General features: G+C 45.2%; 1 protein-coding gene across 5 annotated transcripts in view; it reads left to right on the top strand.

Moving 5' to 3' along the window:
• The first annotated feature begins 2,636 nt into the window (after positions 1-2,636).
• The window catches only part of LOC146354114 (uncharacterized), a 29,755-nt gene continuing 10,118 nt past the window's right edge, over positions 2,637-22,273 (top strand). For 2 of the 5 annotated variants that reach the window (XM_084838213.1, XM_084838210.1), the window contains exons 1-2: positions 2,861-3,660; positions 8,263-8,854. In XM_084838213.1, the coding sequence (XP_084694339.1) occupies positions 3,330-3,660; positions 8,263-8,854 (923 nt within the window). In that variant the 5' untranslated portion in view covers positions 2,861-3,329. Of the gene's footprint in view, positions 3,661-8,262; positions 8,880-15,064; positions 15,180-22,273 lie in introns of those variants that run through there. The other 3 variants (XR_014788306.1, XM_084838211.1, XM_084838212.1) reach the window with 3 other exon arrangements.

Raw genomic sequence — 22,273 nt, 5'->3', positions numbered from 1 at the left:
ACAGTTGGCAGCCTTTGAAGTCAGAGGCTGCCAAGTATCCAATGCAGGGTGGCTGTAGCATGGAGGCGATCCTTGCCTCCATGCTCCATCTGCTATGCATTTTTGGCTAGACAGCCGATTCCAGCTGTCTAGCTGCAGCTTCGGGGAGTGGGAGAGGAGACGGCTGCACAGCGCATAGGAAGCTGTGTAAACTGGCTTTAGCTGTCTCCTCCCTTCCCTGCCCCCAGGACCGCCCCCTTTCACCATCTCTGCACTCCATTTCCTCTGCACCCTACAATGGGGTGGGGGAGGGGGCAGGGAGTGCAGTTTCTGGGAACTGCATTTGGAGCCCGGCTCTGACTTCGGTTCCCAGAAACCGAAAAATTCTATCACAGCGTCTGGTGGCTGTAGGATTGCTCCCTCCTTCTTGTTTAACATAAACCAGGACTGCCGACATCTCCTTTTCAAAGAAAAATAACCTTTTCATCCGTTTTTCTGTTCAGATTCGGATTTGGCTTGCTTCCCTGATAGCAACAAGCCATGCCGCCTCTGGGCTAAGTATTCAATGATACAGCTAAGAATCCACAGAATATAGATATGTACTGGCACTACTCTAGTTAGGTAGAAATGTTATTTTATTTAAAGATCACAAAAACTGTGCAAGTTTTCAAGGGAACTGGAGATCTCTCAAAAGCTTGCACAGTATTTGCAATCATTTGGTTGACTTAATAAAGGTATTGTTATTATTTTCATTATTATTATTTATTACATTTCTACGCCACCCCATAGCCAAAGCTCTCTAGGCGGTTCACAAGGATTAAAAACCAGATTTAAAAAGGTATTACACTAATAGGGAGAGTAAACCCCATTGAGCTCAAGGGGCTGACGTGATTAGGACTGCACTGCACAGGGCTTCATCACACGGAGCTTTTATCCTGCGACTGAGATTGCCCCTTCACGGAAGTTTGCGGGCTCTTTACATGAGGCGGTGATCATTCAAGGTGATCATTCAAGGCGTCTCCTGCACTTACTGCTCTTTGTTCCGTTTTTAAATAGATCGCAGATAATGAGCTATTAAATTACCCCGTTGTGTTCCGCTTGTTTCCTCCCTGAAAAGAGGAAAAGCAGCAAGAAGAAGAGCGAGATCAATGAAAGATAATGGAAGACTCAAAGATGGGGAGAAGGAGGGGGAAGGGGGTGGGGGAGAAGGAAGCACGTGAAAAAGGGAGTCGTTGTGATCCTGCATTTAAAACAGAAGCAGAAAGCCTAGCTTTAATTGCAGGATTTTAGGCTGGTGTAGGGATGCCCACAGGGAGCGCTGAAAGAACAAAGTCAGCTCGAGCAATCAAGGGAAAGCTCACTTTGCTGCCTGGCCTGCCCTGGCTCTCCTTTTCCAGACTCCTCTTTCCTCCCCACTTGAAGGGAACTGTTTCCTATTGCGCATGCGCTGCTTTATGACGCTATTTAAAAAGCAAAGAACCATCTTCGACCACCTGAGTAAAGAAAAGGCGCTCTCCTCGACTGCTGAGGTCTCTTGCGCATGCGACCACACTCAAATGGACTGCGCTTGCGCGTGTGTATTTATAGAAGGACATCAAGGGAAGTGCCCGGATGGGGTGAGGGGTGACCTCATCCAGTTGGCTGGGGCCAACGTAGGTATAAGACCGGAAGCAATGAGAGCAACTTGGCCCTCCGCAGAGAGATGGAACTTCTGTAAACCGTTCAGAAAGCTTCTGCTATGGGACGGTATAGAAATGTAGTTAATGATAATAAATCTTGGTTCCTCCCAAGGAAGGCCTCCCTTTTTTAAAAAAAAACTCCCCTTGGGCGGAAGTAAGAGCTGCCCATAGCAAACAATGGGGGGGTGTCTAAATCACAGCCTAGCTGTGATCGGGCAGCAGCGTCACCGCAATAAAAAGCAAACAGAGGAGAACATGCTTTAAAAAAAAAAAAAACTCAGGTGTTGTATGGAAAACGGGATGCTTTAGGACTTTTTTTTTTTTTTACATTTAAAAACTGCCATACAAACGCCAACTCACCCAAATGCCTGAATTGCAGATTGGGGTGGTGATGGCTGTGGCTGTGGTTTATGGCAGCTCTGCAGTGTAGTCCACTTCAGTAGTCCAGTGTAGTAACATCGCAGGTTAGAGATGGGGCTAATGCTCCTTTGGATTTCTAAGCAACCCCGTCCCCCCTTGCAGCAAAGATCAATCTACTTACATCTCAGCATAAATCCAGCAGTCAGTCACGCGCAAAAGCCTTTTGCTCCATTGAACTGCATGCACAACAGCTGCCCTTTTAAATGTTTCAAAACTAAACAATAAATAAATTATATTTTCCATACAAACTAACACCTGAGCTAGAAAGAGCGTGAAGTCCCATCTCTGGTGGTGGAAGAGAGGGACTTGCATGCTGTTGCCCAATCAGAGCTTTGTTGTTGTTTATTCGGTCAGTCGCTTCCGGCCAGTTTAAAATCCTGGACTTCTTCATTGATTTCCATTTCTCATTTCTCACGTCGGGGGGGGGGGGGGAGGAAAAAGGGGGACCAAGAAGTGCGCTGAGCATGTCAATCTAACCTTTACAAATCTATGGCCACCAAGATCTCTCCCCCACCCCCCATCGAGTGCTTCCTACATGACCCGGATGAAGACTCCTTTGCTACGGTGGCTGGATAGGTTCATTCCCCGCTTAGTTGCGTGGGGGCTGTTCCCGCCTATCTCCCGCCGTTATTACCGATTGAACCTCGCTCGTGGTCGGAACGGGGAGCCGAGGCAGCGAAGCGTCGCGGGGGAAGAGCGGCTGCTGGTGAGGGGGTCCTGAGTGGCGTTTGCAACAGCTGGCGGGCGGGCCACGGTGGTAGCCCCCCCCCGAAGTTGAGCACCTGGTGCTGGGAGAGGCGCGGCCGTCGGTGGGGTCACGGTAGTCGCCCTCTGTGCTGTTGATACGGCAGCTGATAGAAGCGCCGCGTAAGCCGCCGAGCTGAGGCCGCCCCAGGCACCCGTGGAGAGGGGTCGGGAAGGGTTCTATCGCCCTTCCCTTTGGGGTGCGCCCGCCAGAGCAGAGGCTTGGCTGCCGCCGCCACATGTGCCCGTAAGGATCCTACGTTTCGCCCCTGTGCTCTCTGTTGGAAGTGGCCGCCCTGCTCCATTCGCGCCGCCAGTACCTCAGGCTTGGAAGTGAAGCAGTGGCCCCTAAGGTAAAGTCAGCGAAGCGCTGACCCCGGGAGGCAGGCAGTTCTTTTGCTAGAGATATTACTTTGGTGGTTGCAGCAACTTCAGTGAGGTTTCCCTTGTACCAGTGGTAAAGTTTGACCCTATTGAGCGGTCCAAGGTCCTCTTTTCCCCCTTGTAATGGTACCCATCAAGGGGCACAATGACAACAACCCTTGTAAGACCCCAGCAAACAAGGATCCCAAGCCGCCTGATCCGAAGGACATCTCCTCCAACCCGTCCCTTTTGAAAGCCTTGGAGGCAGTTGTGGCAGCTGGTAGACGTGGCTTGCTTGGTCCAGAAGCTATGGCAGCGGCAGCGGCCATTCCAGAATTGAATCTGGGCAGCAGCAATGGAGTGGTTTCTCAGCAGCACCTGAATCCTATTCCACGTGTGGAGACACTGGAGAAAAGAAAAAAGCCGGGCAATGAGAAGCGCAGAGCTGTGATAACGGTTGTGCAGTCGGCAGCGGGTAAGTCAGATAAGGCAACCTCCAATATGCTGGGGCCACAGATGGGAAGCACAAATCTCCCATCTCTCCATTTTGCATGCACTGCATCTATCTTTCACTTCTGTTGGAAGAATGACAACAGGTGAGTGGGGATGGAAAAGCTCCCAATTAAGAGTTATGTAGTGTGAAGTGGTAACTGTGCCAAGTATATTTTTATTTAGCAGGAAACTGAAAGCTTTGTCTCTGTGTTCTGTGGTCATTAATAGTGCAAGCAAACATGGAATTAATTGTTGAATGGCAGAAACAGATGTTCCAGTATTAATTGAACATGTATGCACAATAATAAATACAAATGCATGCTTTTGGTGACTTTGCCCTAAGCTGGGCAAGCAGAATGATCAAGGTTATAGAATACAGAAGAGATAAAAGTTTGGCTTTTAATAGAAACTAAGAAGCTAAGGGTTGAAGAAGGAATCTAATATAATAGTATATAAAATAATGAGATATTTAGAAAAAGCACTTATTGAATTGGTGTTGGTATTGCATCATGTGTGGTAAGCTTAAACGTTGTTTCACACAGCAAGTCAGGCAGTGGATGCTCAGGGTGACCGTATGCTGCTGAAAACTAGATCTGAATAGTGGAGGAAGTACTTTAATGACCTTGGCCACTCTGTACTTAACATGTGGCTCTGTCTACAGCTGATTCACGGATACTAGATTAACAGACTAATCCTGTATTTACATTGCACCGAAAATGGAGATATGCCACTGCTGTGCCAGCCAAATGACTGCAATATATCTAATGTGTGTTCAACTGTGGGAGGGAGGGGAAAACACAGAACATGGAAAATACAAAAATAACATAAAAATGAAGGGCACACCCCTAGCAACCCTGGAAACTCCACCACAACCCACCAGTCAGAGACTGTTGGTGACAACATTCACATAGAATTTGGATTTGGGGGAGCCAACCTGCAAGGCTGAGCTGGGTGTATGTTTATCGTGTTGCCATGCCCCTGATATGCAAGAAATGGAGAGAATTAGGCAGCAGGTACAGTCAAGAGAGCCCTGTGGCACTGTCTGTTAAAGCAGTAACAAACACACTTGGGAGATTGCTGGTTCGGACCTCCCCACACACACACACACACACTTTAAGCAAAACCTCTTTTTTACCTCTCCCCTGCTCCCCAATGGGAAAAAAGACAAAAAGCAGCAAGAAGCAAGGGAACCCCATGGTGTAGTCTACAAAGGAAGCAGAAGTACATTTGGGAAATCGCTGGTTCAAATCACCTCATGGACAAAATATTTTCCTCTATCCCCATGGAAGAAAGGCATAAAAATGGACCGCAGCAGTAAGCAAGAGGATCTTGTGTCAGTCAGCACAAACATGCTCAAGCGTTTGCTGGTTTAAATCCACCCAGCCATTGTTCCTTGAGAAAAGGTGGTCAGTCAGTACAATTGTGGAAACCAATGAATAAATGCACACATGCTGCCAGGGATACAGGTTCAAATACCCCAGGGGAAAACATGTTACATCCACCCCCATCCCCAGATACTGGCTGGAAGGGTCTGTTCCCAAGGTCCCACTGGTCACTAAGGAGGAACCAGCACCATACCAGAGCCAGGTTCCATGTAGCATTGTGATCTGGAAATGTGTCTCTAGAGAATGAGTGTAAGTATGCAGCAGCTAGCGGACTGGGCAGAGGGAGCAGCTATGGGCATTGGGTTGCAGGACCAAGGGGCATAGGTGGATTGGGGAACCTATGTCATTGAAACCAGGTATGTGTGCCTGGGAGAATGAGTAGCATGGAGCTATGTATCCAGTGACCTCTCACTTGGGCACGCCAGGGCCTTCGGGGACAAGGGCCACCTAGGACATCTGCCCGTAGTGTCACTGGGTGAGCCCTTGTGGCTGTAACAAAAATAGCAGCCCAGAGACACCTATTGCTCAGTAGTACCCAGGATGTCCTGAGCACGTTGTTCAGGTGTTGCCAAGATGGCAGTAGCCATCACATGACTCCAGGGTGGCCTGAGAGGCTGTAATCAAGCATGTTGTCATGGACTATGTTGGGACATTGTAGGCCAAGAATGTGCCTAGCAATGGCAGGAAGAGGAGGCTATTGCCTTCTCTGCTGTACAAGCCCTCGTCTGGACTGTGAGCTGCAGCCCACACCTGCCAACCTGATGGGGAGCTCCGTGCCCCCTAGCTCGCAGGCCGGTGGGGGTGTCTGGGCCAGAGGGGCCATGTGTGATTTATGAGTGTTTCATGTCAGTGAAGGAACATGGGTATTTGGAGCACCATGGGGCTCCCATTGTTGATCCTCCTGCTTCCTGTGAGCGGATGCTCTGGCTATGGGAGCGGATGGCAAGTGTGCTGGGACTGGTGGCATACAAGTGAGGACCAGGGGTCAGGAACACATGGCACGGCAGAGGTGGGCCATGCAGTTGTGTCATGGCTGAGCTCCTGGTAATGGCCTTTTTCACCTTTCTCTGCTGCTACCGCACTGCCGTTGCCAGAGAAGACTTGCCATCTCTCCCACCCCATCCCCACCGCCCTTTCCGCAGGTCCTCAGCAACACTTCTGAGTCATGGCAAGCTGGATCCCTTCCCCAGCAGCAACACCTCAGCTGGGAGGAGGCAGCCATAAGAGAGAACAGCCAGAAGAGGAGAAGGAACAGCAGCTGCGACAACCTATACCACCACTACCGACCCTGCTACCAGTGCCAACCCCAACACATCAACAGCAGAAGCTCCCTGTCTGATGTGTGTGCACTGGCGAGATACTGGGCCTGCTTCCAAAGGCAGGGCGGGAGTGGTAAGGGCACAGCACCACTCAAGTTCAGTTCCTGGGGGTGGGGGTCGTCGATGGCTTCGTGTCATCATGTGGCCCCGGACTGACTTGCAAGAATAGAAGGGAGCAGAGGTCTAGGTTGCACTGGTCAGCCAGTGCCACTGCTCCCTGTTGGGTGCCTGGAGGGAGCAGCTGGTCCCCTGGATTGCCTTCCCAGCTACAAGGGCTCAGGACCTTCCCTTTGCATCCCCCTCAGGGATCTCTGTGTTTTCCCTCATGTGTATCTTTTGCTCCTCTCCGTGGAAGCACACACAGACTTGGCTTTCCCCATCCTTGGCTGTGACAAGCGTTTGCCCCTTTTATTGGTCAATATGTGGTGCTTGGCTTGCTTGCCTGGTTCATTTCATGTTTTTCCACCAGCAAAAATCTGGATCCTGGGGTGGGTGGGGAAACTTAAGGAAGGTGAATAACATAGACTTTGAGTAGAGGCATTTTTGAACACAAGGCACAGGAGGGAGCACATAGTGCTTGATGAATGGGGGAAGGACCCTGGCTGCATTCTTTCCATTGAGAGAACAGTATGTAGGAGAGGGGTTGTAGGTCAGTGGTAAAGCCCCTGCTTTGCATACAGAAGGTCCAGCGTCAATCCCCGGCATCCCCAGGTCAGGCTGGAAAGACTCCTGCCTGAAACTCTGGAGAGCTGCTGCCAGTCAGTGTCAACAATACAGGCTGGATGGACCAATCATCTGACTCAGTGTGTGTGACTTTGTTAAGAAGTGGCTTTTGTGTTGCGGATTTTTAAAGCCCTGTTCATGGCCATATATTATCACATTTTTCTTTAGCTTTAATCCATTTAATAAAGGGAAACCAACTAATTGTAGTCAGAAGTTCTTTTTGAAAATATTATTTTTCCTTCTGGTGTCTTCGCTTAAAACTCCTGTAAAACGGGGTTACAGTAGGTGGATATGATTGACATGTCATGGATGTCAAAGTAAAAACTTAAGTTTAATGGTTGTGACCTGTGTCCCGTATTTTCCTCTGTGTGCTGAACTTGGCAGCTAATGGAGTCAAAGAGAATCTAAACATCAAGCTGCATTATGTCACTGGTGTAGTTTTGATGCTAGAAAAAACCTGTCAAGATAGGTTCTCTACCCTGCCATCACCTGCCATTCAGGTGGCCATCTCTATACTGTTGGCTACTTTCACTTGACACAGCACTATTGCTCCTGTGGTTGTTTATATCAGCCTCTGGTTGACAGGTGGATGAGCACAGATGTAGGCATAAACTCTTCTGTTGCTGTCCTTTCCTGCCTGCCATCTAGCCTGCTGCTCCTAGGTGAAGGGGTAGTGGTGCTGAGGCTGGTTTTCCAGGCCAGCCTCTTGCTTGCCTTGTGGCACTGGTGGCCCGGAGGGGGAGGGGGACCCTTCTTTCATCTGCTCCTGGGACCCAGAGCATATGTTTGGAGAAAGCAATCCTTACTTGTGTGCCCGCACCACCACCACCTTCAGCTTCCTGGCTGAGCTCTACTGCACCATTCACCCCACCCAACCTTGATTTCCTCAGTGGCTTTTCCCCAGTCTGTTGTACTAACAGGCTTCTGGCAATTTTTAACTTTGATACATATTAGTAGAACCTGAGTTCTTGAATGTACAACCAGCTTGCTGCTCTTTCTTCTTTTTGGCCTTGAGAGAATCTTAATCAAAATTGTCTAGTGTATTAATGTTTTTAAAAATATTTTAATTTAGTACTGGATCTATTGGGATTGAAGAATAGTAAAATTATATAGCGTTAAAACTGATGGTTTTGAAATAATGTGGCATTTTACTTTTAGATATTGGATGCCTGCAACCTACTCCAAAGGAAATCTGGATATGTGGCAATTCTGTGATCTTGGCATCAAAGAAAAGAGCCAAAAGTCATCCAGATGGATTGCAGTTGGGCATCTCTACTTCAAGGGCGCATGTGTATTGGCATGGGATACAGGCAATGATGTGGGAGCAGCTCATGCCTCTTCTGCATGAAATTTATCATCTTCGATCTCCTCCATCCATTATAATAATTCATGTGGGAGAAGATGATCTGTTGCCCAGTAATAACATTTCACTCATTATCTCGATGAAAAATGACTTAGCCATTCTTAGAAGAGCATTCCCAGATGCCATTATAGTTTGGTCTTCACTGTTGCCAAGACGTTTTTGGAAGAAAGGTCAAGAACCTGAACATATGGACAGAATTCAAAAACATGTGAACAGGAAAATGGTAGACTACTGTAATGAAATTGGTACACACTTTTTGTCACATAACTTGATTGCCTCTGATAAAACTGGCCTATTCTTGCCTGATGTCAATGACCTATCTGATGCAGGAGCTGATCTCTTCATAGCAGACCTGAAGAAGGTCTTAAGGTTCTATCAGATATTTGGGTAAGTGGAAGAAAGGTGTTGACAATATGTGCTTGTAGTTGTCAGGAAGGAAGAGCCTGCTGTTTCCCAAATAAGGATGGAGATGGGTTCCCTACTCACAGGACATTTTAAACTGTAGTTTACACAGATAAATGATGCAGGTTAATAGACATGTTCCTATAACTATTTTCTGTAATGATGGGACCATCTAAAGAAAGTAACGGATTCATCTTACCATCATGAAGATTTTAATGTATGTTCTCATTGTTACTGAAACAGTTCTTTTGATTTGTTGGAGAGGTGCTTTGTATGTAAGAAGCTGTAATGAAAAAACTTGTGAACCTGTGAAATAGACCTGTATCTGCTTGCTGCATAGTTTGTGTACTGGTCTTTAGAGGGGGACAGGTTCCATGGTATTTGACTGTTGAGTGAGTATCATGAGCTCTATCAGGACCATGTGGAACAGTTTTTCATGTGTATGTGAAAGTGTATGGGGAGAAACGACTGAGACTGCGGTTAAAATAGGTTTCTGTATATACAGGTCTTTCCATGTTGGATATCATCAAAGGGTGTAACAGTAGAGCTCCCAGAGATTGTATATTTACATTTAAGTTGATCTTCTGTTGCAGTCAACAAACAGTTTATTCCAAAAGACCACTGATGGTTATGGGCTATTTGAGAGTAAGCCATTTGGGGATTGTAAATGGCACTATTCCTGTCACAGACTAGCACCATTGTCTGCAAGAGGTAATTTGGAGCAGTAGCTGGCTATGATTCCCAACTGTCATTTTCTAGTGTGACGGCACCTAGACATGCCTTATAGCAGCTTATTGCCTTTTGTGCCAGTTTAGCTCTTTTGTCTCACCTCTCTATTTGTAGTTCTGTTGTAAACCTCTCTACTTAACTATTTTAAGGACATAGGATTATGTGTTATAAGTGCTTAATATCAAGGCTTTTCCCTGAAAACTGTATTTCTGGATAATAGCAGGTGTAGAGAAAGTCTGTTTTATGATAGTACTGCCTCTCTATCATCCATGATTAATACAAATTGCAGGCACCCCTGTTGTTCACTAGAGAAAATCCAGACAGCAGCCATAGCATAATCCTTTTATTAGGACCAACCAAATGTCACAAAGTAGTGAACTAGCTTTCAAGTTGCACAGAAATTTTCCTCAGGCTGAACACTAAACGAACAAAGGGAGGGACACAGAGAGAAGAGAAAAAGATGTTGCTGGTAAGAGCATGGTGGAAGGACATGATGGAAGCCTCCTCTGAAATATATGGTAGTTTTAACATGGTGATTCAGAAATCTCTTTGCCAACAGATTTGGTTAGTTTGTGCCAAGTGCAAATGATTTGAGGTTCCACCTGAAAGCATATTGCGACAACAACAAAAATGGGAGTTATTTGATTTTGTCTTGCATCGAAGTAACTGCTGGCTTCGTTATTTTCAAAGGGGGAGTGACCCTTCCTTCTTTGTCCCAATGGGCTTTGGTGCAACTAGAAATAATGTGCATATGATACTAATTAACCTAATCAGTCTGCAAAGTGCTGAGTTGACCTTATCATATGTGACAGATTGGGCTTTTACCATGCCCTTTAGCAGCAACATCTCTCTTCCTTTCCCCTCTTTTGTTTAATATCCTGTCTGATGAGTAAGAATAATAATTAGTTATTTTTTATGCTCTCTTTTCCCCTTCACTATTTTATTATAAATCTGCAAGTTATAATTTAGTCTAGAGGAGTCAGGATAATGTAAATGTATAATGACCAAAGAACTTACACATCAGTTTGTTAGGATCATCTTCCTGCTAAGGTTAAACCCTATCTATGCAGAAGTCAAACATGGGTGGAGAAATAAGCTCCATACATAGTTTCAGTTAAGGGTTAAGTAACAGTATTGTGCAAGCCATCAGTGTGTATTTAAGGCAATTGGAGTTTACCAGGCAGAGACCACCACTCTTCCAGATGATTCTTTGATAGTCATGGAATTATCCAAGCCAGAAAAAAGAAATGGGCTTTGATTTGGCTGCCTGGAATTGTGCTATCTGTTTTGGGTTTTTTTTAAAAAACCAGAAGATTAATGTAAATATGTAATTGTATTGTAATAGAACTATGACTTTGTGTAGTGCCTTCCAATGACGTAGCTTTTGGTATTGCAGAAAACTTTGTGTGTTGACTTGATGCAACAACATTAGAGGTAAGTTGCTAGAAAAACTGCTACCTCTTGAGAATGAAGGCGCAAATGTTTCCTACCACTAGTGCTGTTGGATGCTGTGTCCATATCACCCCAGGAGCTTAGGGGAACATGGGCATCTATGAATGTTTTCTTTTCTTTTTAAAAGAAGGTGAATAGAAATGGGAAAAGTTGGAGATGTCTGCAAAACCAAGAAACTGTTATTTCTGTAAAATGTTTATATTCACACTTTAGTTCCACAGTTGGTTTGTAATATACTCTGTGAAGTTCTTCTGCTCAGGGTAGAACGAGGCCTTGCCAAAACTATCTGTAGAATTGGATCATCTTTGTATTTGCAAAATTGGTATATGCCAGAAGTAAAGGTCACAGGAGCAAGCAAAAGGATATATAAAGCAAGATGTCTAAAGAGGATTATGACTGCATACACACTTGGAAGAATCTGGATTGCATACTGTGATGGACTGTATATTATTCTGTAGCATCTTGCGTGTAAAACCTATATACAGTCAAAGGTTGGCAGACCCTGCTACTATTTTGTTTATATATGTTAAAACAATTATCTGCCTTCCTTTGGAACTAAATCTGCTGTTTCTAGTCTATCCTCTGAGCTGCTGTTCATGTCACTGTTAATTTTGTTAGTATTTTCAGCCTGTTTCTGTCACACATTGCTACAGTGTTTAAACTGCACAGTAATAATGTATTGTTACATGAGCATTTAAAACTGATTCTGGTTTATCCACAAGCAATGGTGATGTCACTCCTGTATCGAAAGGATTCTTCTCTTGATAAAGGAAGAAGTTAAGTTGCCTTATCTTAGTTTTCATCTTGATTGATCACATTCTTGAGTATAGACTGCTATAACCATCTTGTCCAACAACTTTCTGAGTTAAACTCAGTCCTTTCTATGCTCCAGTTGAGTTGCTAGGTCTACATATGCTCTCGGTCTCTAAATATTTGTCAGTGAAGCCACTACTCTTCTGGACTGATCTGACTTTGAATGAGTGCAAATCTTATAATGCCTATTGCAATATTCTCTCTCCTTTCATCTCATGTATTTAGTACAGCTGCAGCAGTGCAGGAAAAGTTTGATTTCTTTCAATTTGGCATTCATTATTTGCTCAGGAATAGACTTTCAGCATTTTCTTCTATTTCCTTATGATCTTGTGGGTCACCCAAAAGCACACTGTGATCTGCTGAATTAAGAATTACTGAATAAATTGATCAGAACTGAATAAATGTATATATTCCAAAAACCTGTGCACATGTTTAGGCTTCTGTGCTCTGCCTATTGCTATTTGTAGACGGACTCATATGTAGTTCTACTGTGTGGTTATGTATGTGTGTGTATATACATACCAGTCATGGAATCTAAAATGGAAGACACATGCCTGGGGAGGGGGGTTAATGCTTTTCCTTCCAACAGTTAAGCAATTTTCAGCAGCAATTTTCAGCAGCAAAGGGTTAAAAAGCCCCCTATGTACACCCTCCCTTGCCCTATTATCTTGTGTGGGGAAATATAGCCATTACTTAGCATGACTTGCAAGCAATATTCTTCCAGCAAAGGACTCAAGTAACACTTGTCCCTTTTGTCAGAAAGTGTGGTGTATGTGAGTTCACTGAAGATGAACTTGACAACATATGTGTGTGAGTGTGAGAGAGTTATAAGACTCCCCGTTTCCTCTTTTTTAAACTTTAATTTCATTTCTTTAAACAGCTAATGCAGCCATCCCTAACCTGGTATCTTCCAGAAGCTTTGGACAGCAACTCCCATCAGCCCCAGCTACCTTGGTCATTGGTCAGGGATGATGGGGGCTGTAGTCCAAAACATCTGGAGGGCACTAGCTTGGGAAAGGCTGAGCTAGTGTGGGTGCAATCTTATGCATGTTTAGGCAGAAAAATGTCCTACAACTCACAGCATTCCCCAGCTAGTCATGCTGCTGGGGAATGGCTGGAGTTGTAGGACTTTTCTCTGCCTAAACATGCATAAGATTACACCCTATATGGACTTAATATACACAGTTGCAACTATCACAACTACTTATACACAAAGAAAAGTATAGCTCTTCAGATGAGGAACACCCAAAGTATGCCAGAATAAAGGGGAAGCACTTTGGAGGATTGAAAAGATATAGTGATATACTTGCCCTGCCCTGAATCCTGCATACAGTTTTAATTGTAATATCCTGAATGTGTTGCAGGGTCTGGTTATTACTCAGTATTGATAGCCATGATTTTTATTTTATTATGGATACTAGTTCATGTCTCATGTTAGAGCTTCCCTATTTCAATTTATTAAAATGTTTGGTTATTGGGCACACATTTTTTCTTGGAATAAAGCATCTGTTTTTATTGCAGTGAGAAAAGTTGTAGCGTGTTTCACTGTTCACGTGTATAAAAATATACTTTTAAAGTCATGCTTAGTAAAGATGTATACATATGATTTAAGTTAAGCTAAAGAAATATTCACTCATAATACTGCCACATGCTGCCATACTGTGACACTGACTTTTGACTAGGCTTATTAAGTCAACACGGGAGTTCAGGTTTTGGATCTGTTCTATATTCCAGTCCTTGGCTTCCATTTTATTTGGGAGAGGGGGGAACAAATGAAGTTCAACACATACATTCAATTGAATGGGTGTAATCCTGTGCACACTTACCTGGGAGGCAGCCCCATTGAACTCCTTGAGGCTTACTTCTGAACAGACATGGATAAGACACTGCTGTTAGGCTGCAATCCTATGCACGCTTAGGCTTGGATCCAGAATCCTTATTCTACCAGCAGAAGGGTACTACTTGTGGAACAGGACTTCTGTGTCCTCTCCTCTCCTCTGGTTGGGAGACCCTCCAGAGGAGATTTGAAGGGTGTGCAGGGGAGAGGACAGGACACAGAAGTCCCATTCCTCAAGTGGTACCTTTCCACCAGCAGAACAAGAATTTTGAATCCAACCCTTAATTGGGACAAAGCCCCATTGAAATCAGTAGGACTTCTTCCCCACATACAGTGCTTAGGATTGCACTGTTAGTTGTATCAGCTCATGGTTTTGGAGGAAAGATTGAAATATTAGGATAATCTACTTCTGAGTATTTCAAACAAAATGATCAAATGTATTGTTTTCGGTACTCTCTACGACTATCTTTTTTTTAAAGGGCTGATGGATGGTTTCTTATATTCACAATTAACTGTATTAGTGTTTGTGGTTATCTCAAATGATCTCCCTGTGATGAAAATAAACTTGTTACACTTCCCAAAATGCCAGAAATCTTTCTGGAAGTCAAGTGTAACACAAAAATCATGTATCATTGAATCAATGTGTATATCCACCAACCATAGGAGGATAACCACCACATTCATGCAAATATAATGTAAAATATATTGTTTGCATATTCAAATTATTTCTGTAATGAAAAATGCAAACTGTGGTCCTCCAATTCAAATTCCATGGCAGTTATCTATGATGAATGCATGACCTATTCTTGACCTAAAAGGAGCTCAGTTTCAGTGGTCTTGGAATGTATCGACCTGCCCAGAGTGTTTAAAAAATAAGTGCTATCTCTTGTTTATGTTTCAGCCAAACTGTTTCAGGTGTTTTTAAAAATCTTGCATTTCTGAGTGACACCATCTGTATTCCATTGGTATTATGAAGACTAGGTGTATCTAAGGTGTTCTATATATATTAATGATTTACATACTGAGATGGGTTTATTATCCGGTGGTAATTTAATTCCTACAACTGAATCTGAGGGAATAGAAAATAATTTCTTTGTTTATACAAAGACAATAAAATTATATTGCAGGCAGTAGATACTATGTAGTTCCATATATGGGTAGTTGATAACGAAATATTCCCAGGGACAATTGGATAGTCCACTAGATGGTGCTAGTACTAAATAAATACTTTAAAGTTTCCTCATGGTTGGTTGCTGTTGCTAGTTTTTGTTACTGTAGAAGTTTAACCTATATTTGATCTGATTTACTAGATTTATATGGCTGCACCCATCAACAGATATTCTCTGTATTCTCTGTCTTTTTAGAGATCAAACCAAAATGAAATGTTAAACATCTGAAATAGAATAATTAAAACAACAACAGTGCTAGTGCTGTGATTCAGGTAAAGTAATATTTATGCCTTAGCCCATTTACTGTTTTCAGTAAGAAATGAAAGTGTTTTCTGTATGGTGTGTGCAGCCTTCCCTTGTTGGCAAATGGTGTAGGCTCACCTTTTTGAGCCATCTAGCTTTACTCCTTTTTCTCTTGTTTCTTGTTTCTGTGGCCTGTTTGGAGCTCACTGTAATAAAACTAATCAATTGATATATTTTGACTACTTATTTGGATTTGAAATATGTAGCATGGAGGATATATTTTAATGGAGGAGACTGGAATAGATAGCCTTTAGTCCCATCTTGCTCTATAGAGTCATAGGAAATGACTGGACTAAAACATTATTTTCCAGTTAGGCTGTATTCTTTGCATTTGGTATTTGATGGAGTGAGGCAGTTATTAAAAAAAAGTACAGTGTTAACATGAAAAGAACAAGTGTTGCAGTGTACGCCCAGCTCCTAACAAGAAATCTGGTCAGGATTCCAGCCAGCCCGAAATTTATTTATTTATTTATTTATTTAATTTATTTATTAATCACCCAGCCACTCTGGGCGATGTACAACAAAACAGTTAAAACAATAAAATTCTGCATTAAAAACATCATAAAAAATACCCTAACCCACCCTGAATGCCTGCCTGAACAACCACGTTTTTAATGCACGGCAGAAGCTCATTAAAGAGGGGGTATGGCAGAGTTCCCTAGAGAGGGAGTTCCACAGAGTGGGGACCAACACAGAGAAGGCCCTCTCCCTTGTCTTCACCAGCCTAGCTGTCCTGGCTGATGGGACAGAGAGAAGGCCATCCGAGGCTGATCTTGTTAAGCGGCCTGTCTGGTGTTGCTGGAGGCGCCCCTTAAGATAGGCTGGGCCGGAACCATATAGGGTTTTAAAGGTCAAAACCAACACCTTGAATTTGGCCTGGAAAACAACTGGTAACCAGTGCAACTCCTTCAGCACTGGAGTGATGTGATCTCGCCGGCGGCTGCCTGTAATCAGGCGAGCCACTGTGTTCTGTACCAGCTGCAGCTTCCGAACCATCTTCAAGGGTAACCCCACGTAGAGCACATTACAGTAGTCTAAACAAGAGGAGACCAGTGCATGTACTACCGATGGGAGCAGATGGTCGGGAAGGAAGGGGTGCAGCCGCCGTATCAGATGGAGTTGGTACAGCGCTGTCGGGCTCACAGCTGACACCTGAGCCACCATGGACAGCTGGGAGTCTAAAATGACCCCCAGGCTGTGGACCTGGTCTTTCAAGGGTAGTCGTACTCTATACATCACCAGGTCAACATCCCCCAACCTCCTCTTGTCTCCCACCAAAAGTACCTCGTTCTTGTCAGGGTTCAGCTTCAGCTTATTCCTCTCCATCCAGCCCCACTCACCGTCTCCAGATATTTGGACAGGGATTCTACGGCCAACCTTGGTGAAGATTTGAACAAGAGGTAGAGCTGCGTGTCATCCGCATATTGATGACACTGCACCCCAAACCTCCTGATGATAGCCCCCATCGGCTTCACATAGATGTTAAATAGCATCGGGGAGAGGATGGAACCCTGTGGCACCCCACAAGTGGGTGGCCACGGGTCCGAAACCTCCTCTCCCAGTGCTACCCTCTGGTACCTGCCGGAGAGGAAGGACTGGAACCACTGCAATACAGTGTCTCCAATGCCCAACCCCTCCAGGCGGTCCAGGAGGATACCGTGGTCAACGGTATCAAAAGCCGCTGAGAGGTCAAGGAGAACAAGGAAGGAGCATTCGCCCCTATCCAGAGCCCTCCTCATATCATCCACCAAGGCGACCAAGGCCATTTCTGTCCCATGCCCAGGCCTGAAGCCCAACTGAAATGGATCTAGATAATCGGCTTCTTCCAAGTGTGCCCTGAAATAGCATTGTAGCAATTATTTGATGCTTGAGTGAGGGAAGAGATTTCAAGAGGGGGAAAGGATAAATGACAGTATTTCCCCCACCCCATTCTCCTAACAACAACAAAAACCCTTGCAACAAAAAAACTGAGTGTGTTTGGGGTGGGGCCTCCTATCAAAGCCAGCTTGCTGAGGCTTCTCCCTCTGGCTACTGTCATCAGCTGACCAGCTACTCTTCTACCCCACATGTATTTAAGAACAGGGGCTGCCAGAAGCCCCTCTGCATGTGCCTCAGCAGCGCGCGAAGTGCGGTGCTAAGTGCGCACTTAGCGTTGCACTTGGAGACACAGAGAAGAGCACACGCAAGACCCACTCTACTGCCTTCCCAGAGATGCCTGCAACCAGCTAATAATAGCAAATAGCAGCAGCAGATGGAAGCAGCTTCAAAGAACAAGAAAGGGGCAAATGCAGATCTTCACTTATTCTTCCTTCACTGTTGCTCTCTCTTTTATATTGTTTTATATTTTAACATTTTTAATATGTGCCTGGGAAATACATTGAGTAACTCAGGGAGTCGGGGGGGGCACCGTAACTGTGGTCATGGGTATGGTATTGGGGGATTAACTGAGAAGAGGGGCTAGATACTCCTCTTCTGGTTCTTCCCCCAACTAGATGGTTCCTGGTGGCCTTGCCAGCTTGCCCCAGGTCTGGTGCTGCTGCTGCTGCTGAATGCCAGGTCGGTCCAAAATAAAATCTCCCTCATCCATGATTTGATTGTGGATGAGGGGGCTGACCTGGTATGTATTACTGAGACCTGGGTGGGGGAACTGGGCAGGGTTACTCTCCTCCTGGGTGCCCTCCTCGGTACTTGGTGCAGCACCAACACCGGCTTGAGGGTCGGGGAGTGGTGGTGGTCATGGTCTATAGAAATTCTACCTCCCCCTCTAGGCCTCCTGTTCATTTGAGTACAGATCTTCAGTGTCTGTACCTTGTGTTGGGTACCCAGGACAGATTAGGGATTCTGCTGGTGTACTGCCCGCCCCTCTGCCCATCAGAATCCCTGCCTGAACTGATGGAGGTGGTCTCAGACTTAGTGTTGAAAACCCCTAGGATGATGGTTCTGGGGGATCTCAGCTTCCATATTGAGGCTGCTGTACCCAGGTTAGCTCAGGACTTCATGGCTGCCATGACAACCATGGGGCTGTCCCAATATGTCATCCGCCCAACTCATGTAAGAGGACACACACTCGATCTGGTTTATTCAACTGGGCAGGAGGATGGTGCACTGAAACTGGGGGAATTAACATCTGTCCCCTTGTCATGGTTGAATCACTTCCTACTAAGGTTTAGACTCTCAGCAGCCTTTCCCCTCTGCAAAGGTGGGGGACCTATTAAAATGGTCTGCCCCCAGAGGCTAATAGATTTCAGAGGGGTCTGGGGGATTTTCCTGTTGGTATGGCTGGTGCTCCTGTTGAAGCCCAGGTCACTCTGTGGAATGCAGAGATGACTTGGGCGGTTGACACGATCGCACCCAAGCGCCCTCTCCCTCTCAGCAGAGCCCCACCAGCTCCTTGGTATACACCTGAGCTAAGGGCAATAAAGCAAGAGGGGAGACGGCTAGAATGCAGGGGGAGAAAACTTGTGCTGAGTCTGACCGAACACAGGTTAGAGCTCATTATCGAGCCTACTCTGTGGAGATGAGGGTGACAAAGAGACGGTTCTTTTCCACCAGCATTGCATCTTCTCAGTGTCATCCAACAGAGCTCTTCCAAATGTTTCGTGGCCTGTTACTTTCTGGGCTAGGGAGAGAGTTTGTGGAACCCTCAGTAGCATGCTGTGATGAGTTTGCATGGCACTTTGAAGATAGTCGCTCAGATTCATCATGAATTGGATACTATTAATGCAATTCCATTAGTAGAGGCGTTCAGAGCACGGTCTGGTCCAGTTTTATTGGATGAGTTTCAGTTATTGAGGCCTGAGGATGCAGACAAGGTACTTGGCCAAGTCCAGTCGACCACCTGTGTGATCGACCATTGCCCTTCATGGCTTATTACATCAAACAAGGCGGGGATGTCTGGTTGGGTCCAGGATGTTGTAAATTCCTCCTTGAGAGAGGGAGTAGTGCCAGCCTCTTTAAAAGAGGCAGTAATCAGGCCACTCCTAAAAAAGCCTAACCTGGACCCAGGGGACATTAAGAACTATAGGCCAGTGGCCAACATCTTCCTGGGCAACGTGCTTGAGCAGGTGGTTGCAGGACAACTCCAGGCACTCCTGAATGAAATGGATTATCTAGATCCATTTCAGTTGGGCTTCAGGCCTAGTTCTGGAATGGAAACTGCTTTGGTTGCCCTGTGGGATGGCCTCTGCTGGGTGAGGGACGGGGGAGTGTGACCCTGTTGATTCTCCTGGACCTCTCAGTGGCTTTCGATAGCATTGATCATGGTATCCTTCTGGATAGGTTGTCTGGGTTGGTAGTTGGAAGCACTGAACTGCAGTAGTTCTGCTCCTACTTGGATGCCTGATCCCAGAAGGTGGTTCTGAGGGATTATTGCTCTTGCCTTGGCAATTATGCCATGGGGTTCCACAGGGCTCTATTTTATCCCCTATGCTGTTCAACATCTGCATGAAACTGCTGGGGAGCTTATCTGGAGATGTGGGCTGAGGTGCCATCAATAAGTGGATGACACCCAGCTCTACCTCTCTTTTTCATCAAACCCAGGTGAGGCAGTGGCTGTTCTGAATCAGTGCCTGGGCATGGTAATGGACTGGATGAGGGCCAATAAACTGAAACTCAATCCAGACAAGACAGAGGTACTGTTAGTGGGTGGTTCGTCTGCCTGGCTAGGTGATGTTCAGCCTGTTCTGGAGGGGGTTGCACTCCCCCTAAAGGATCAGGTTCATAGTTTGGGGGTGTTCTTGGACCCAGAACTGTCACTTGAGGCACAGGTGAACTCAGTGGCATGGAGCACCTTTTATCAGTTTAGGCTGGTATACCAACTATGCCCGTATCTTTACAGAGCTAGCCTAGATACAGTAATCCAGCTCTTGTCTGGATTACTGTAATGCGTTATACGTGGGGCTGCCTTTGAAAATGGTCCGGAAACTTCAGCTGGTCCAAAATAGGGCAGCAAGATTGTTAACAGGGACTGGCCAACAAGATCACATTACACCAGTACTTTTCCAGCTGCACTGGCTGCCAGTCCATTTCCGGGCCCGATTCAAAGTGCTGGTATTAACATTCAAAGCCCTTCACAGCTTGGGGGCAGATTTTCTGAAGAATCACCTCCTCCCATATGTGCCTGCCCAGACCCTAAGATCATCCTCAGGGGTCGTTCTCCATGAGCCTCTGCCAAAGGAAGTGAGGCAGGTGGCTACCAGGCCAACAATATAATTCTTTAAATATATCAGAAGCAGAAAACCAGCTAGGGAGGCAGTTGGACCGTTGGATGACAGTGGAGTTAAAAGAGTACTGAAGGAGGACAAGGAGATTGCAGAGAAGCTGAATGAATTCTTTTCATCTGTCTTCACTGCAAAAGATATAGGACAGATACCTGTGCCTGAACTGATGTTTTCAAGAAGGGAGCCTGAGGAACTGAGGCAAATAGTGGTGACGAAAGATGAAGTTCTCAACCTTATTGATAAATTGAAAGCAAATAAATCACCCAGCCCAGATGGTATCCATCCTAGAGTTCTCAAAGAACTCAAATATGAAATTGCTGATCTTCTAACCAAAATATTCAACATGTCCCTAAGATCAGCCTCTATACCAGAGGACTGGAAGATGGCCAATGTAACACCAATTTTCAAAAAGGGATCCAGGGGGGATCCGGGAAATTACAGGCCAATTAGCTTAACATCTGTTTCCGGTAAATTTGTTGAAGGCATTATTAAAGATAAAATTAGTAAGCTTATAGAAGGACAAACCCTGCTGAAAAAGAATCAACATGGCTTCCGCAAAGGTAAGTCCTGTCTCACTAACCTTTTAGACTTCTTTGAGAATGTCAGTAAACATGTAGATGGGTGAACTGGTAGACATTGTTTACTTGGACTTTCAAAAGGCTTTTGACAAAGTCCCTCACCAAAGACTCCTGAGCAAACTTAGCAGTCATGGAATAAGAGGACAGATCTTCTTATGGATCAGTAACTGGTTAAAGAACAGAAAGCAGAGAGTAGGAATAAATGGTCAGTTCTCCCAATGGAGGGAAGTAAATAGTGGGGTCCCACAGGGATCTTTACTAGGACCAATGCTTTTCAACCTGTTCATAAATTATCTGGACTTAGGAGTGACCAGTGAAGTGGCCAAGTTTGCCGATGACACCAAATTATTTAGGGTGGTTAAAACAAAAAGGGATTGTGAAGAGCTCCAAAAGGATCTCCAAACTGAGAGAATGGGCATCTAAATGGCAAATGCGGTTCAATGTAAGCAAGTGTAAAGTGATGCACGTCAGGGCAAAAAATCCCAACTTCAATATAGCCTGATGGGATCTGAGCAAGTGGTGACTGACCAAGAAAGAGACCTTGGGGTTGTGGTGGACAGCTCGATGAAGATGTCAACCCAGTGTGCAGCCGCTGTAAAAAAGGCAAACTGTGTTAGGCATAATAAGAAAAGGAATTGAGAATAAAACTGCCAATATCATACTGCCCCTATACAAATCTATGGTACAACCACACTTGGAATACTGTGTCCAGTTCTGGTCACCACACCTAAAAAAAGATTTTGTAGAGCTGGAAAAAGTGCAGAAAAGGGCAACTAAAATGATCAAGGGGCTGGAGCATCTCCCCTATGAGAGAAGGTTACAACAGCTGGATTGTTTAGCTTGGAAAAAAGGAAAGTAAGGAGAGACACGATAGAGTCTACAAAATTATGCATGGTATGGAGAATGTGGACAGGGAGACATTTTTCTCCCTCTTTCAAAATACTAGGACCCAGGGTCATCCTATGAAGCTGATTGGTAGGAGATTCAGGACAGATAAAAGGAAGTACTGCTTCACACAGCACATAGTTAAACTATGGAATTTGCTACCACAGGATGTAGTGATGGCCACCAATTTAGATGGCTTTAAAAGGGGGTTAGACAAATTCCTGGAGGAAAAGGCCATCAATGGCTACTAGTCTTGATAAGTATGTGCTACCTCCAGTACCAGAAGCAGTGAACCTATGTACACCAGTTGCTGGGGAACATGGGTGGGAGGGTGCTGTTGTGCTCATGCCCTGCATGTGGGTTCCTGGTCGACAGCTGGTTGGCCACTGTGTGAACAGAATGCTGGACTAGATGGACCC

Source organism: Heloderma suspectum, chromosome 2 (genome assembly GCF_057233095.1).
Source record: "Heloderma suspectum isolate Gila_16-S chromosome 2, 16-S_ref, whole genome shotgun sequence".
Classification (NCBI taxonomy): domain Eukaryota; kingdom Metazoa; phylum Chordata; class Lepidosauria; order Squamata; family Helodermatidae; genus Heloderma; species Heloderma suspectum.
The sequence above is the reverse complement of the archived record's forward strand: the minus strand, read 5'-3'. Positions and strand labels throughout refer to the sequence as shown.